The sequence below is a fragment of the Aquarana catesbeiana genome, linkage group LG10 (genome assembly GCF_042186555.1).
Source record: "Aquarana catesbeiana isolate 2022-GZ linkage group LG10, ASM4218655v1, whole genome shotgun sequence".
Classification (NCBI taxonomy): Eukaryota; Metazoa; Chordata; class Amphibia; order Anura; family Ranidae; genus Aquarana; species Aquarana catesbeiana.
In genome coordinates, this window is record NC_133333.1 from 8,129,368 (window position 1) to 8,143,879 (window position 14,512).

Here is a 14,512-nt window from a genome sequence, read left to right on the forward strand (position 1 = left end):
AGAAAAAAATCTTATCCTGGCACCCCTCAAATTCCCCATCCCAGCAGACCCCCCCCAGAATTTCCTTCCTAACACAACAGCACAAATACACCCCCTCCCCCATATTATAACCACCTAGAAGTCATCATTTTCTCCCTACAAATACTCTCATTGCTCCCCTTGTGTCCTCATGGAAGCTCTCCTTTCCCTCAGCTTTCCTCATACACAGACCTCAGATACAGAACAGCACGGAGCTCTGTGATTCCCATCTTCTGACGTTCCTCCTCATGTTGTCCTGTCAGAGCTGAGGAGGAGACGATTTCTAAACTTGCCTGTGCGGCAGCTTGTGGGAGGGATAGGCTGCTGAAGAGGACCGGGATCACGGCTCAGAGATGCCCGCTTCCCACCCACACTGCTTTCCACTTCCAGCTAGAGCCAGGCTCCTCGGCTCCTCTAGGTTGCAGCGCCGCCACAGCTCTCCGCGCTCCTCTGAGTCCTCCCACCCCACCGCCGGCTGGGACTACGAGGCTGCTCCGTAGGGGGAGTGAACAATGAAGCTGACAGGGAAGGGAGGTGAAGCCAGGGCTTGTTGTGCCGGATGCAGGAGCGTACTCGGCACACTTACAGGCAATGTTCCGGGTACAGCGGCAAGGGATAGTGTGTATAATGACAGGTGTGAAGCACATTGCCGGCACTTCACCTGCGCCTCCCCTCCTATAGAAAATCGTACCGCCCAGGGCATCCGCCCCTTCCGCCCCTGCCTTGTACCGGCCCTGGGTGAAGGACCAAAACATCTTGTCGGGTTTCTATTATTGAAGCAAAGGGTGAATAAGAGCTCCACACCATAAGATGCAGTCTAAAGGCCCGTACACACGATCAGACTTTTTGACAACAAACATGCAAATTAGCTGTTTTGGGGCAACATCTGACCGTGTGTACGCTCCATCGGACAAACTTTTTCTGTTTTCATCTGATTTTTGTTGGCTGTGCGAATGCACAAACTTTCCGGCAAAAAAAGTCAGATGGAGCAAAGTCTGATCGGGTGTACACAAAACCATCGGACTTTTGTACAAACTACAGTACGCAGCCGCGAGAATGTTTCCAGCGTGATCCCATCGCGCTGGTTCTCGGCGACAGGGTACTGTACATCTCGCGCTGGCTGCAATAGGAAAAGCAGATTTTCCTATTGCAGCGAGCATGAGAGGGAATTCCCCTCTGGGAGTATACCAGGCTCTTAGGTCTGGTATGGATCTTAAGGGGAACCCCCTACGCAAAAAAAACGGCGTGGGGGTCCCCCCTAAATCCATACCAGATCCTTATCCGAGCACGCAGCCCGGCCGGTCAGGAAAGGGGGTGGGGACGAGCGAGCGCCCCCCCTCCTAAACCGTACCAGGCCGTATGCCCTCAACATGGGGGGTGGGCGCTTTGGGGGAGGGGGGCACCCTGCAGCCCCCCCACTCCAAAGCACCTTGTCCCCATGTTGATGAGGACAAGGGCCTCTTCCCGACAACCCTGGCCGTTGGTTGTCAGGGTCTGTGGGCAGGGGGCTTATCGGAATCCGGGAGCCCCCTTTAATAAGGGGGCCCCAAGATCCCGGCCCCCCACCCTATGTTTATGAGTATGGGGTACATCGTACCCCTACCCATTCACCTAGGGAAAAAAGTGTCAATAAAAAAACACACTACACAGGTTTCTAAAGTAATTTATTAGGCAGCTCCGGGGGTCTTCTTCCGACTTTGGGGGTCTTCTTCCGACTTCTCCGCTCTCTCCGGCCTCTTCTCCCGGTGTCCAGTTCTTCACCCGCTCTCCGGCCTCTTCTCCCGGTGTCCGGTACTTCTCCCGCTCTCCGGATCTTCTGCTGGGCTCCTCCGCTATCTTCTGCTCTTTTGCCACTCTTTTGCTAGCGGTGGCCCGGTCTTCTCCGCCGTCTTGTTCCTTCTTCTCTTTTTCTGATGTTGACACCACTCTCTCTCCCGCTGTAATGCTGTGTGAGCGGTGCGTGATGACTTATATAGGCATGGGGTGTGGTCACTGGGTGATGTCATGCCCCGGGACTGTGACGCCATAACAGGGCGGGGTCACTGGGTGACATCACCCGGTGACCACGCCCCATGCCTATATAAGTCATTGCGCACAGCCCACACAGCATTACAGCAGGAGAGAGCGTCGTGTCAACATCGGAAGAAGGAACAAGACAGCGGAGAAGACCGGGCCACCGCTAGCAAAAGAGCGGCAGAAGAGCAGAAGATCCGTAGACTGGGAGAAGAACTGGACACCGGGAGAAGAGGCCGGAGAGCGGGAGAAGAACCGGACACTGGGAGAAGAGGCCGGAGAGAGCGGAGAAGTCGGAAGAAGACCCCAGAAACCTGTGTAGTGTTTTTTTTTATTGACACTTTTTTCCCTAGGTGAATAGGTAGGGGTACGATGTACCCCATACTCATTCACATAGGGTGGGGGGCCGAGATCTGGGGGACCCCTTATTAAAGGGGGCTCCCGGATTCCGATAAGCCCCCCGCACGCAGACCCTGACAACCAACGCCCAGGGTTGTCGGGAATAGGCCCTTGTCCTCATCAACATAGGGACAAGGTGCTTTGGGGGGGGGGCGCAATCCCCATGTTGAGGGCATGCAACCTCGTACGGTTCAGGAGGGGGGGGGGGGCGCTCGCTCATCCCCACCCCCTTTCCTGACCGGTCGGGCTGTGTGCTCGGATAAGGGTCTGGTATGGATTTTGGGGGGGACCCCACGCTGTTTTTCCGGCGTAGGGGGTTCCCCTTAAAATCCATACCAGACCTAAGGGCCTGGTATGCCCCTGGAGGGGAACCCATGCTGGTTTTTTATTTAAAATTTGGCGTGGACTTCCCCCTCATGATTCATACCAAACACTGTGCTTGGCATTGGTGGGGATCCAAGTCGGATCCCCGCACCAGTGTGAACCCGGCTTGCAAGGTGTCAATCTCGCCGATAAAAGCGGCGAGATTGACACAATATCAAACAATACAGAAGTTGACCAAAGGGTGGTGGTAAAGAGTTGAAAAAACACGTGATTTGGTGAAAGTTGGCTGAAAAAGTTCTGCCGTGTGTATGCAATACAAACTTATGGCCAACGCCCTTTGTACAAAAATCCACGGGAAAGTTTGTACAAAGTCCTATCGTGTGTATGAGGCTTAAAGGTTTTTTTTTCCAGCTTTTAATAGGGGAAACGAGTACCAAGTTTGGAATGGATCTTTAATAAATTTTTTCAGAAGATTACCAGTCCTGATTTTATTGATCTACACAGCACCCTAAACACCAATGAAGGCTGCACTGTATTGTCTGATATTTGACACCTTGCGAGCTGGGTTCACACTGGTGCGGGGCAGAACTCCTTCCACTGACCTCACTGATGGGGTATTATTCCTCCCACTGACGGCAACGATCGGGCACCATTCCTCCTACAGACACCAATGATGGGGCACTATTCCTTCCACTGATACCAATGATGGGACACTATTCCTCCCACTGACACTAATGATGGAGCACCATTCCTCCCACTGACACCAATGATGGGGCACTATTCCTTCCACTGACACCAATGGGGAGGTTGAACTCTTTCCACTGACATCAGGGCAGGACTTAGGGTGGTGGGGGCCTCTGGGCTTGAGTCACTTTCGGGCCCTACCCTTCTAAACATAAGCACAGCTCTATAAAACAGAAATAGAAAAGGACAAGGTGCACCAGACTCAGTGCAGTATTAAAGAACTTCTGTTTAATTGGACAAAACAGCCAAATGGCTACTCACAAAAGTAGATAATATATAAGCGTATAAGTGGGGGATACTGTACTGGTATTCGTCCTGGGTCCACGAATAATAAAAGTAATAAAAATGGATAAAATGATAATTACCGTATTTATCGGCGTATAACACCCACTCCAAGTTTAGGAGGGGATTTTAAGGAAAAAAACTTTTAGGAGGGAAGTTTAAGGAAACATTACTTACATTTAAATGCCCATCAATGCAGCCTTTCAGTTTAAAAATGGCGCCGCCGAGATACAGAGCCGGCTTTCGGCCGCTCTCGGCGGCTTTCGGCGGCTCTCGGAGGCTTTCGGAACGGGCGGGGCCGGCGGGGCCCCCTATTGGCCGGAGCCCATGGGCTTGAGCCCCGTCAAGCCCAATGGAAAGTCCGGCCCTGACTGACATTACTGATGGGACACTATTCCTCCCACTGATACCAATGATGGGGCACTATTCCTCCCACTGATACCAATGACGGGACACTATTCCTCCCACTGACACCAATGATGGGGCACTATTCCTCCCACTGATACCAATGATGGGGCACTATTCCTCCCACTGACACCAATGACGGGACACTATTCCTCCCACTGACACCAATGACAGGGCACTATTCCTCCCACTGACACCAATGATGGGACACTATTTCTCCCACTGACACCAATGATGGGACACTATTTCTCCCACTGATACCAATGATGGGACACTATTCCTCCCACTGACACCAATGACAGGGCACTATTCCTCCCACTGACACCAATGATGGGACACTATTTCTCCCACTGACACCAATTACGGGGCACTATTCCTCCCACTGACACCAATGACGGGGCACTATTCCTCCCACTGACACCAATGACGGGGCACTATTCCTCCCACTGACACCAATGACGGGGCACTATTCCTCCCACTGACACCAATGACGGGGCACTATTCCCCCCATTGACACCAATGACGGGGCACTATTCCTCCCACTGACACCAATGATGGGGCACTATTGCTCCCACTGACACCAATGACGGGGCACTATTGCTCCCACTGACACCAATGACGGGGCACTATTGCTCCCACTGACACCAATGACGGGGCACTATTCCCCCCATTGACACCAATCATGGGGCACTATTCCTCCCACTGATACCAATGACGAGGCACTATTCCCCCCATTGACACCAATGATGGGGCACTATTCCTCCCACTGACACCAATGATGGGACACTATTCATCCCACTGACACCACAATGGGGCACTATTCCTTCCACTGACACCAATGATGGGGCACTATTCCTCCCACTGACACTAATGATGGGGCAATATTGCTCCTGCTGACACCAATGATAGGGATTGTTCACTCCCACTGGACACCAGGACATTTTCTTCTCCCACTAGCCCTAGTCTGCCCCCCCCCCCCCAAAAAATCTGAAGGACAGTAAACTTGCCCTTTGTTTAGAAAGTTTGGAGTCCCCTGGTGTAAACAAACAAAAGTGTGTAAAAGAAAAAAAAAATATATATATATATATACATTTAAAAAAACAAGAATAGATCAAGGTTTGGTCTAAGTCAGTGTCAGAGGTCAAGGCTAGGGTCAAAGGTCAGGGTCAGCATATTTTAGGTAGGATTTTATTTAAAAAGCTGCATTTTTAAAATTAGTATCAGTGTCGGTGTGTTTTAGGTAGGATTAAAAAAAAAAACAGCAAAATGTGCATTATTGATATCTGGGCTGTACTTAGGGGTACAAACAACAACTAGTATTCAAATATGTGATATTACTGCAATCACCAACAGCAGGAGAAGTTATTTTGGGCTGTTCTTTGGTGGTAGGTTGTGTGAATAACAAGAAATATACAGCTATATTAAAAAAAAAAAAAAAAAATGTTGTTTTTATATTTTTTTTTTCTTCCTTTGATAATAAAACTGAAATTCAGAGATATCCATTTACCACCGAATGAAAATCCAAAATTTGTCCAGAAAACAAAAAAAGTAAAATGAAGTTGTTGCGTTATTATGTAGAGTTTTACTAACACGTTTGAGAGATTTAAAATCGTATTCCGCTTGACGCCATGTCTTCCAGAATTTTATTGCCTGGACTGGCAGATCGATTTATTCCTGAAGATTTACCGGAAGATTTACGCACATTCTTCTCAAAGATTGGAAAAGCAAGTAAGTGCATTCATCCCGCTTAGATACCGTAATATAAAATTGTATATTTATTAAAAAAAACATGATTGCGACTTTCAAAAACATTCACTGGTGGTGAATCAATCGCTGTCATTGAAAACACATGCACCAGATAGATACACCTGCAGCGAATGTTTAATGAATGTTAGATCCTTAACGTCATAAATATAACCCAGATAGTAGGGAAACCTTAACACTGAACTTCTTATTTTGCTTCATTTTTTTACAAAAATATTAGAAGGTTTTGTTATATACTGTATGTTCAAGAAGTTCAAAAATATGCCTGCCGATCCTGCCAAAAATCTTGTAAGCTGATAACTTCCTGTGCTGCACTCTTTTCAGTTACATTTCTCCTGCTTATCTCTCAGTCTCCATTCACACATGCATTTACAAAAAAAAAGCAGTAAAATAGATCCCCTGCAGCCAGCAACAATAGATCCAAGCCAGCAACAACAGACCCCACCCCAGGCGCACTAGATCCCCCCCGGCAATAACCAGGACTGCTGTTAGAAATCATGGGGCCCCTTACAGCCTTCCTGATGGTGTGGGAGTACCCACCACCCCCTCATCAATCCACACCAGGCCCTTAGGGTCTGGTATGAATTTCGAGGGGAACCCCCCCACACCAAAATGTAAACAAATTGGCATGGGGTCCCCCCCAAAATCCTAACCAGACCCTTAACCAGGCATGCAGCCCGGCAGGTCAGGAAAGGGGTGGACGAGTGAGTGTGGGTGCTTTGGGGCAGGGGGGGGCTGTGGCTGTCGGGGTCTGCAGGCAGGGGGCTTATCGGAATTTGGAAGCCATATTTAACAGGGGGGCCCCAGATCCTGGCCCCCCTATGTGAGTAGGGGGCACCCCTACCCATTCACCAAAAAAAAGTGTCAAAATAAAATAAAATAAAAAAAGGGTCCCAAGTACCCTATACTCATTCACATGGGGGGGGGGGGGTTCCAAGTTCCAAGTCCCGATAAGCCCCCTGCTCGCAGACCCCCACAACCACAGCCCAGGGTTGTCGGGATGAGGCCCTTGTCCTCATTTACATGGGGACAAGTTGCTTTATGGTGGGGGGCACCCCAAAGCACCCCCCCTTGTTGAGGGCATGTGGTAAGTATGGTTCAGGACCTGCTGGGCTGCATGCTCAGATAAGAATCTGGTATGGTTTTCGAGGGGGAACCCACGCCGTTTTTTAAAAACCTTTTGGCATTCCTTAAAATCCATACCAGGCCCAAAATGTGTTTGCATGTCCCCCAGGGCAGTACCCAGGTCCCCGTATCCTTTTTATGGGCAATATCTTGCACATAAGCCTTCAAAATGGGTACTTTTGACATTTCAAGTTCGAGTCACATAGACTTTAATAGGGTTCAGGGTTCAACATTGGCGATGTTCGAGAGTTCTGGCGCGAACCGAACATTATTTACATTTTTTTTTTTTCACGGAGGAGGAATAATCTTTATGGTGCAGAGTTTCTTGTTTCATTTTTTTTAACTGAAAGGAGTTAAAAAACCTGAAAAACAAAAACGTATACAGTCACTGCATCTAAAAACCTGAAATATAATTTTGTATATGGGTTTAGATGCGTTTTAAGGCACAACTACAGTTGTATTGGGTTTGTTTCAATCCTCTGTATTTCCCCAAGATTAAACTTCTTTTGCTTAATTTATTTCTGCTTTAGAATTGTTCAAGAATCTTGTGTGCTTAAATGAAGATGTGGTTCTTGGGAGACTACATGAAGCTCTTCCTCAGAGGTGGAGAAACCATCTTGATATTGTCAACTGGAACCCCCAAGACCGGGACAGTCCACCGGTACAATGGATCAATACTCTCTGGACCTTCCTCCAAAGATATTCCAGTCTGCATCACTTTGAAAACCAACCGATTGTGCCACTAAATAAAGTCACAGAAAAGTCATCAAATATTCAACTTGCGCGGCTGAAAAAGAAAACAACGTTGCTTCTGAAAAAACAAGACGGGCTCCTCTTGGATGACTGTACCTCCAAGTTACTGGAGAAAGCTGGTTGCACCATCATACAGGAAGAGAATTCTTGGCTGTGGCACAAAAACCTGGACATGTACATTTTAGCACCAACGCCAAATAACATCCTGAAAACTTTGTCACATTTAAATCTGGATCAGGTTACAAAGATACTTACAGATGCCCCTAAAGAACATATAAAGCTGTTTTGTGAAGTCCTTTCTCAGGCCTACTCATTCACATCTCCAGAGCTGGAAATTCTGTACAAGCTGCCAATCTTCTGCAGCGCCCCTTGTATTACGGCCCCGTCCTCAAAACTGGTGGCTGCTGTCCACTTAGCAGCCGTAGACAAGGGCACAGTCCCCGCTGTCTTGGACAGCCTAATGTTTCCAGATGTGTTAATAAAATGCAGAGATGCTTCAGACCGAAGGCTTCTTCAACTAATGCAAATCAGATTGCTCAATGCAAAGGATGTGGCTCTACTGATGACAAAAGCCATCCAAAATGGTAGCTACTCTGCTTACCCAGCTGAAATTGAGAAGATAATGTTGTGGATCTTGAGAAATGGACATGTGCTATTTACCCAGAATGACAAGCTGAGGAACCTATGCAGAAGCCTTAGCTTTATTCCGTGCGACGGTAGCCTCAAACCACCGTCTTCTCTCTTTTATCCAAACGTGGACATACTGAAAGAACTGTTTGACGCACATCATTTTCCCCCTTCAAACTTTCGCGAAGATTTGATTTTAACATCACTGAAGCAATTGGGGATTAAAGACTCTATCCACAAAATTACACCCAATGATGTTTTGCAGATTGCTGAAACTTTAAGTAGCAAGAGGAAAGAAAAGGGCCAGAGCTCCTTAAGAAAGGCCAAAGCTCTCATAGTGGTTTGCAATGAAACAGCGGTTTTGTCTCAGATTACTCCAGGCAACTTAAAGAGACTCTGCAATCTTTCCTGGGTCCCAGCTGAAAATCACAACTCACAGATGGTTTTTGGTGAACCAGAAAACCTCAGAGACGTTGCCTACCGTGACATAGTGGAATTTTCAATGTCTCTAACTGAAGATTTTAAGAAAGAGGCAAGTACACGCCTTGGCTTATGCAAACCACCACCTTCTGCAAAAGTGATTGAAAGCCTTTACGTCCTCAGTCAAAAATATTCTCAGATGGATCAGTACTCTCTTGAAAGGAAACTTCATAATATTTACAAATACATACAAGATAACCTTTGCCAGCTGCACGATGATCTTCTTTCGGAAGTCATGATTTGGAATGGAGATAGTTTTTCCTACCCAGATGAAATTGTTTTGTCCTATCCTGAAGGTTTGGATTTAAGCTTCTTTACTAAAAAAGTTCCACCCGCTTACTTGACTTACCAAAATCTTTTCTCAAAATGTGGGGTAAAGAAAACGTTATCAAACCAAGATGTCGTCAATGTACTGCATACGGTAAAAGACCGCTTAGGTGATGCTTGTTCCAATGTCCGCACTTACAAAGACTTGAAACTTGCACTCTCAGTCTTGGACTGGATGAAAACAAATTCTATACAGGGAACAGATGACCTTCCTATACCAGTCCAGTCTGAAAACAATGGATTTAGCCTCAAACCACTCTCTAAAACTCTCTTCTGTGACATTGATAAACAGAATTTGTCTGATAACTTTACAGATATAGATTGTTTTATTGTACATGATGAAGTTTCTATGGCAACAGCAAAGTTTCTGAAGATCCAATTTCTGAGCACCATGGTCTTGAAGCCAGAGTTTTTTGAAGCCTGGGGCCCCAATGAACCAGTGACTCTTCGCATTAAAAACATCCTTCGAGAATACAGTGAACACTCTGAAGTTTTTAAAGAACTTTTACAAAATGCAGATGATGCAGATGCAACAGTTTGCAAATTCTTGGTGGATAGGAGACAAAATTTGGACTCCCGGAAAACCCTAATAGATCCAGGCATGGCTAGCTGTCATGGGCCGGCCTTGTGGTCTTATAACGACAGCAAATTCACAGATACGGATTTTATCAACATTACCCGCATCGGAGCAGCCACTAAAGAAACTCAGACGCAAAAAATTGGAAAATTCGGCTTGGGTTTTAATACTGTGTACCATATTACCGATGTGCCAGCGATTATGAGCAGATCCACCTTAATCATATTTGACCCAAATGTGAATCACTTGCAGAAACACATTCCGATCAATAACCCGGGAATGAAGCTGAATCTTCAAAAGAATGCAAAACCCCTTTATACTTTTCCTGGCCAGTTCCAGCCGTTCATTGGCGTATTCGGTTGCAACTTTGCACAACCTTTTAACTTCGATGGGACTCTTATTCGCTTACCCTTTCGGAGTGAAGAAGAAGCAAACAAATCAAAAATCTGTCACCAAGCATTTAGAGAGGAAGAGATCAACAAGCTCATAAGCGATTTTGAGAGCTTTGCAGATATTCTCTTGATTTTCATAAATAATGTCAAAGAAGTGGAATTAAATTGCCTAAATAAGGGATCTAACCCTGAAGATCAGTTGACCAAAGTGCATCTTCGGAAAGATATCCTTGGAAGGCTGACTGTCCCTCAGACTGTTCTCTTACAAAAAGAGCAAATAGATGTCTCCAAAAAATTGATTGTGCCCACAGAAACCTTGGTGGACATCACCACATCAAAAGTCATAAAAATTAGCACGCGGAAAGCTATGGAAGATGACCATAAATACTATCTTATACAATCTAGCCTTGGAGTCATGGAATCATTACAGATGTTCATGCAAGATGACAATATCTTTTCTTATCCAGTTTCTGGACTTGCCATTCCACTAAAGAAAGATCACAGCACTGGAAAATGGGCCCCAGATTTAGAAGACTTCCAGGGGATGGTGTTCTGTTTCCTTCCACTCCCAGTGTCCTCTGGACTTCCTTTTCATATAAATGCAGCTTTCGCCGTCATGTCCAATCGGAAAAACCTGTGGGACACAACTGTAAAGGGTGACTGGAATAAGAAGCTACTCTGTGATGCTTTACTAGTCGCTGCCATCACTGCCCTGTCGCAGATGCAGATACTACACCAGAACGGTGACTTGAAGGACTACTACTACTACACCTTCTGGCCAGACATCAGCAAAGTCAACACATTCTTCATGAGAGCTGTGAAAAGCTTCTACCAGGCAATAACCTTTGGATTTGGAAATTTCCTCCCCACCCTCGTTAGCAATGGTCAGGAGTGGTGCACCATAAAACAAGCTTGCTTTCTCGAACTAGAAGATTTTCAAAACTTTGCCATTCAAAGCATTGCCAAAAAGGTGTTCTCCTCTGCTCTTAAAAAGCCAAATTTGTCAGTAAGCCTTCCCCAATGGGTGAGGGAAAGTCTCAGTGCCTGTGGTTGCCTCAAGGAGCTGCAGAATAATTTTTACAGTACTGAAAGGTTCTACAGAGAGATCCTTCTTGAAAATCTGGATGTCATAAATGCAAAAGATAGAGATATGCTAGTACTTTATGCCATTGATCTTCAAAATAAAATTCTGGACAGCATACTGTCATCAAAACCTTGCATTCCATCATCTGACGGGAAATTGCAGCTAATTGGAAAACTGGTGAATCCAACGGGAAAAGTCTCTATACTGTATGATCCCGAAGAAGGACGTTTTCCTGAAGGAGATGAGTTTCTCAAACCAAAAAGACTGGCACGTTTACAGATTTTAGGGATGCTGAAGGACAGATTACCCATGGAAGAGCTCATGGCAAGAGCCAGCAGAATACCAGATGTCTGGAGGATTGACAGAACAAAAGCTCTAAAACAAATCTGTTGCGTTTTGGAATTGTTAAATGACCTACTTCAACAAGAACCCAATGCTGTTCATTGTGTAGAATTTGGAGACATCATATTTCTTCCTGCAATACCACCTCAAAAAGAAAATGTCTCAGGAAATCTGACTTTGATGAAATCAAAAGGACTTTATCATTACAAGCACAGAGCACTTGTCTGCCTGGTGGAACCAGTGCTAGGCAAAGAAAATTTGGGAAAAGTCAAGTTGTCCGAACTGTTGCTGACCTTCTTAGGGCTTGATCAGTCTCCTTCTTTCTCCACTGTGCTATCTCAACTGGAAGAAGCTTGCAAAGCACCAACCTTGCTAAATTCAGAAGAAATGTCTCAGGTTGCCAAAAGCTGCTACAGTTTTTTAAATAAACAGGTTCATAAACAGCCGAATTATGCTGCCCGAGTAAAGGAGAAAGCCTCTAGTATGCCTTTTGTCTACGCTGATGATGAGTTTGTCCCAGTGAAAGTGGTTGCAAAGAAGGTCCCCTTTTACGCACTCCCTTTTTTGCATAAATTGCCAAAAGACTATGAAACCTTCAATGATCTCTGGGCTTGTGTCGGACTTCAAAAGGAATTTTCTACTAAAGATTACCTTTCCGTTTTGAAACAGATGGCTGTAGAGAAAGGAGGAAGACCTCTTTTAGCAAGTGAATTCCAACTGGCATTGAACTTAATTAATCACAGCTTGGTGACTCTAAATTCACATAATCTGATAGATAGGCAGCTCGTTTTTTTACCAGACAAGCAAGGCGTATTGCGTCACGTGGATACAATCTTTTACTATGATACTCCCTGGCTTCCCTGTGACGAAAACCTACATTTCTGCCATGAGCTTGTTCCTCGAGCTGTGGTATCAATGTTGGGGGTCAAAACAAAAATTCACTACACCCTTCAAAAATTGAAAGTCGGTGGTCTGACCAAGTGGGTCTCACAATTTGGTGCCAGGGAGCAGCTCACCACCCGTATTAAGAACATTATAAAGGAGTACTCCTCAAAGAAAGATATTTTGAAGGAACTCATTCAGAACGCAGATGATTCCGAAGCTTCTGAAATTCATTTTGTGTTGGACTGCAGAACTCATCAGACAAAAAGGACTTTTGGAGATCAGTGGAATAAATTACAAGGTCCGGCTCTTTGTGTTTACAACAACAAAATATTTGAGTCTAAAGATATTGATGGAATTCAGCAGCTGGGAATAGGTGGCAAAGAAGATCGATTAGACAAAACTGGAAAGTTTGGACTTGGCTTTAATTCCGTATACCACATAACTGATTGTCCGTCTTTTGTCACAGGTGACGCCACCTTTTGCACCTTTGACCCTAATCTTATGTTTTTGGAAAGCGCTGATGAAACCAGCCCAGGTGGCATGTTCTCTGTGAATAACGAATTTAAGATCACATTTGCGGACGTGTATGATACATTCTTGCCTTCGGAGTTCAAACTGGATGAGGGCACTCTTTTTCGTCTACCGCTAAGGATGGCCAACACAGTGTCGCGGTCCAAAATCAGTGACCAAACTTCAACGCTGGAGGACATTAGATGTATGTGTGAGGAATTAAAGAATGATGCTGACAACATGATTTTGTTCTTGAATAATATCAGGAGAATACAATTTTCTGAAATTACTACCGGTGGACATTTTAATGAGATCCTCTCAATTGAATCTAAAATATATGACCGGGATAAAGAAATGTTGTCTTCTTTTCAACAAAAGTTTTCCAAGCTGGCTGGGAATTTTGCACATTTGTCTGACACCTCACCATTCCTAGTGATATACAGACTGAAAATAGCTCGAAATGACTCTAGCAGAGCAACTGACTGGCTTATAGCCAAGCAGGTGGGTACAGAAGGCCTGGACACCCTGAGGAAAGTTTCTGGTCGTTTACATCAAACAATGATTCCCCATGGTGCTGTAGCAACCCAGTTCCATCTTCCAAGCAACTGGAAGGGTCGAGCTTTCTGCACCTTGCCTTTCCCTCTAGAAACTGGTCTCCCTGTACATGTCAATGCAAATTTTATTGTTGATTCAGCAAGGAGAGGCATCTGCATAGAGGATGGTGATAGCCCAAAAACTGAATGGAATGAGTTTTTGTTATCGGACATTATAGCTCCACTCTACTGTTGCCTTCTCAAGTGCTTGTGTGAAATATTTACTAAATTTAAAGGGGAACCACTAATTTTTCCAAATGTTGACTCTTGCAGTTCGTTTTTGAATTCATATTTGGCTCATTTTCCAGCTGTGAAAAAATCTGTGCCACCTCAATGGCAAATCTTAGTTAAGGAAGTCTACTTGACAATTTTTAAAAAGAAAGCACAAGTGATTCCAATTTACAAGGAGCATGAAGAGAAAGAAACCTTTGTAAGGAAGTTTATTCATGTTGAGTGGTCAAGTATTGGAAACCCAGCATTTTAGAGGAGCCCTTCTTTCTTCCCCAAGAACAATATAAAATGATTGGATATCTACTCCAAAATATTAACATGCATATAGCATTTGGAGGGTTCATGGACTTTCTATGCAAAGAACTTAAATCAGCTGGTGTACCTGTTGTTGAATTGAGTCCTCACACCTTGTGTAAGTTTTTAAGACATTGTCAGCTACTTCCTGATGGACAAGTACTTCCTGCACCTGTCTCCATGTCTCTTTTTGGAAATTTAGAAAGTTGCAAAAATATATTACGATACTGCTTGAAAGATTGTTCACAGAACCCAGTAGACCTGCAAGGGGTTCCTTTACTAGTGACCGTGGATGGAATGCTCCGCAGCTTTGACAGAAATGATCCAAAATTTTTTCCGGATT

The 14,512-nt window shown here is 45.1% G+C and overlaps 1 protein-coding gene across 1 annotated transcript in view; it reads left to right on the top strand.

Annotated features, from left to right (window-relative positions):
* Nucleotides 1-14,499, top strand: part of LOC141110287 (sacsin-like) — a gene marked incomplete at its 3' end in the record, with an annotated part of 34,586 nt that extends 20,087 nt beyond the window's left edge. The window contains 3 exon segments of the mRNA XM_073601576.1: nt 5,825-5,913; nt 7,605-14,114; nt 14,117-14,499. Of these exon segments, the coding sequence (XP_073457677.1) occupies nt 5,825-5,913; nt 7,605-14,114; nt 14,117-14,499 (6,982 nt within the window).
* Between the last annotated feature and the right edge of the window lie 13 nt (nt 14,500-14,512).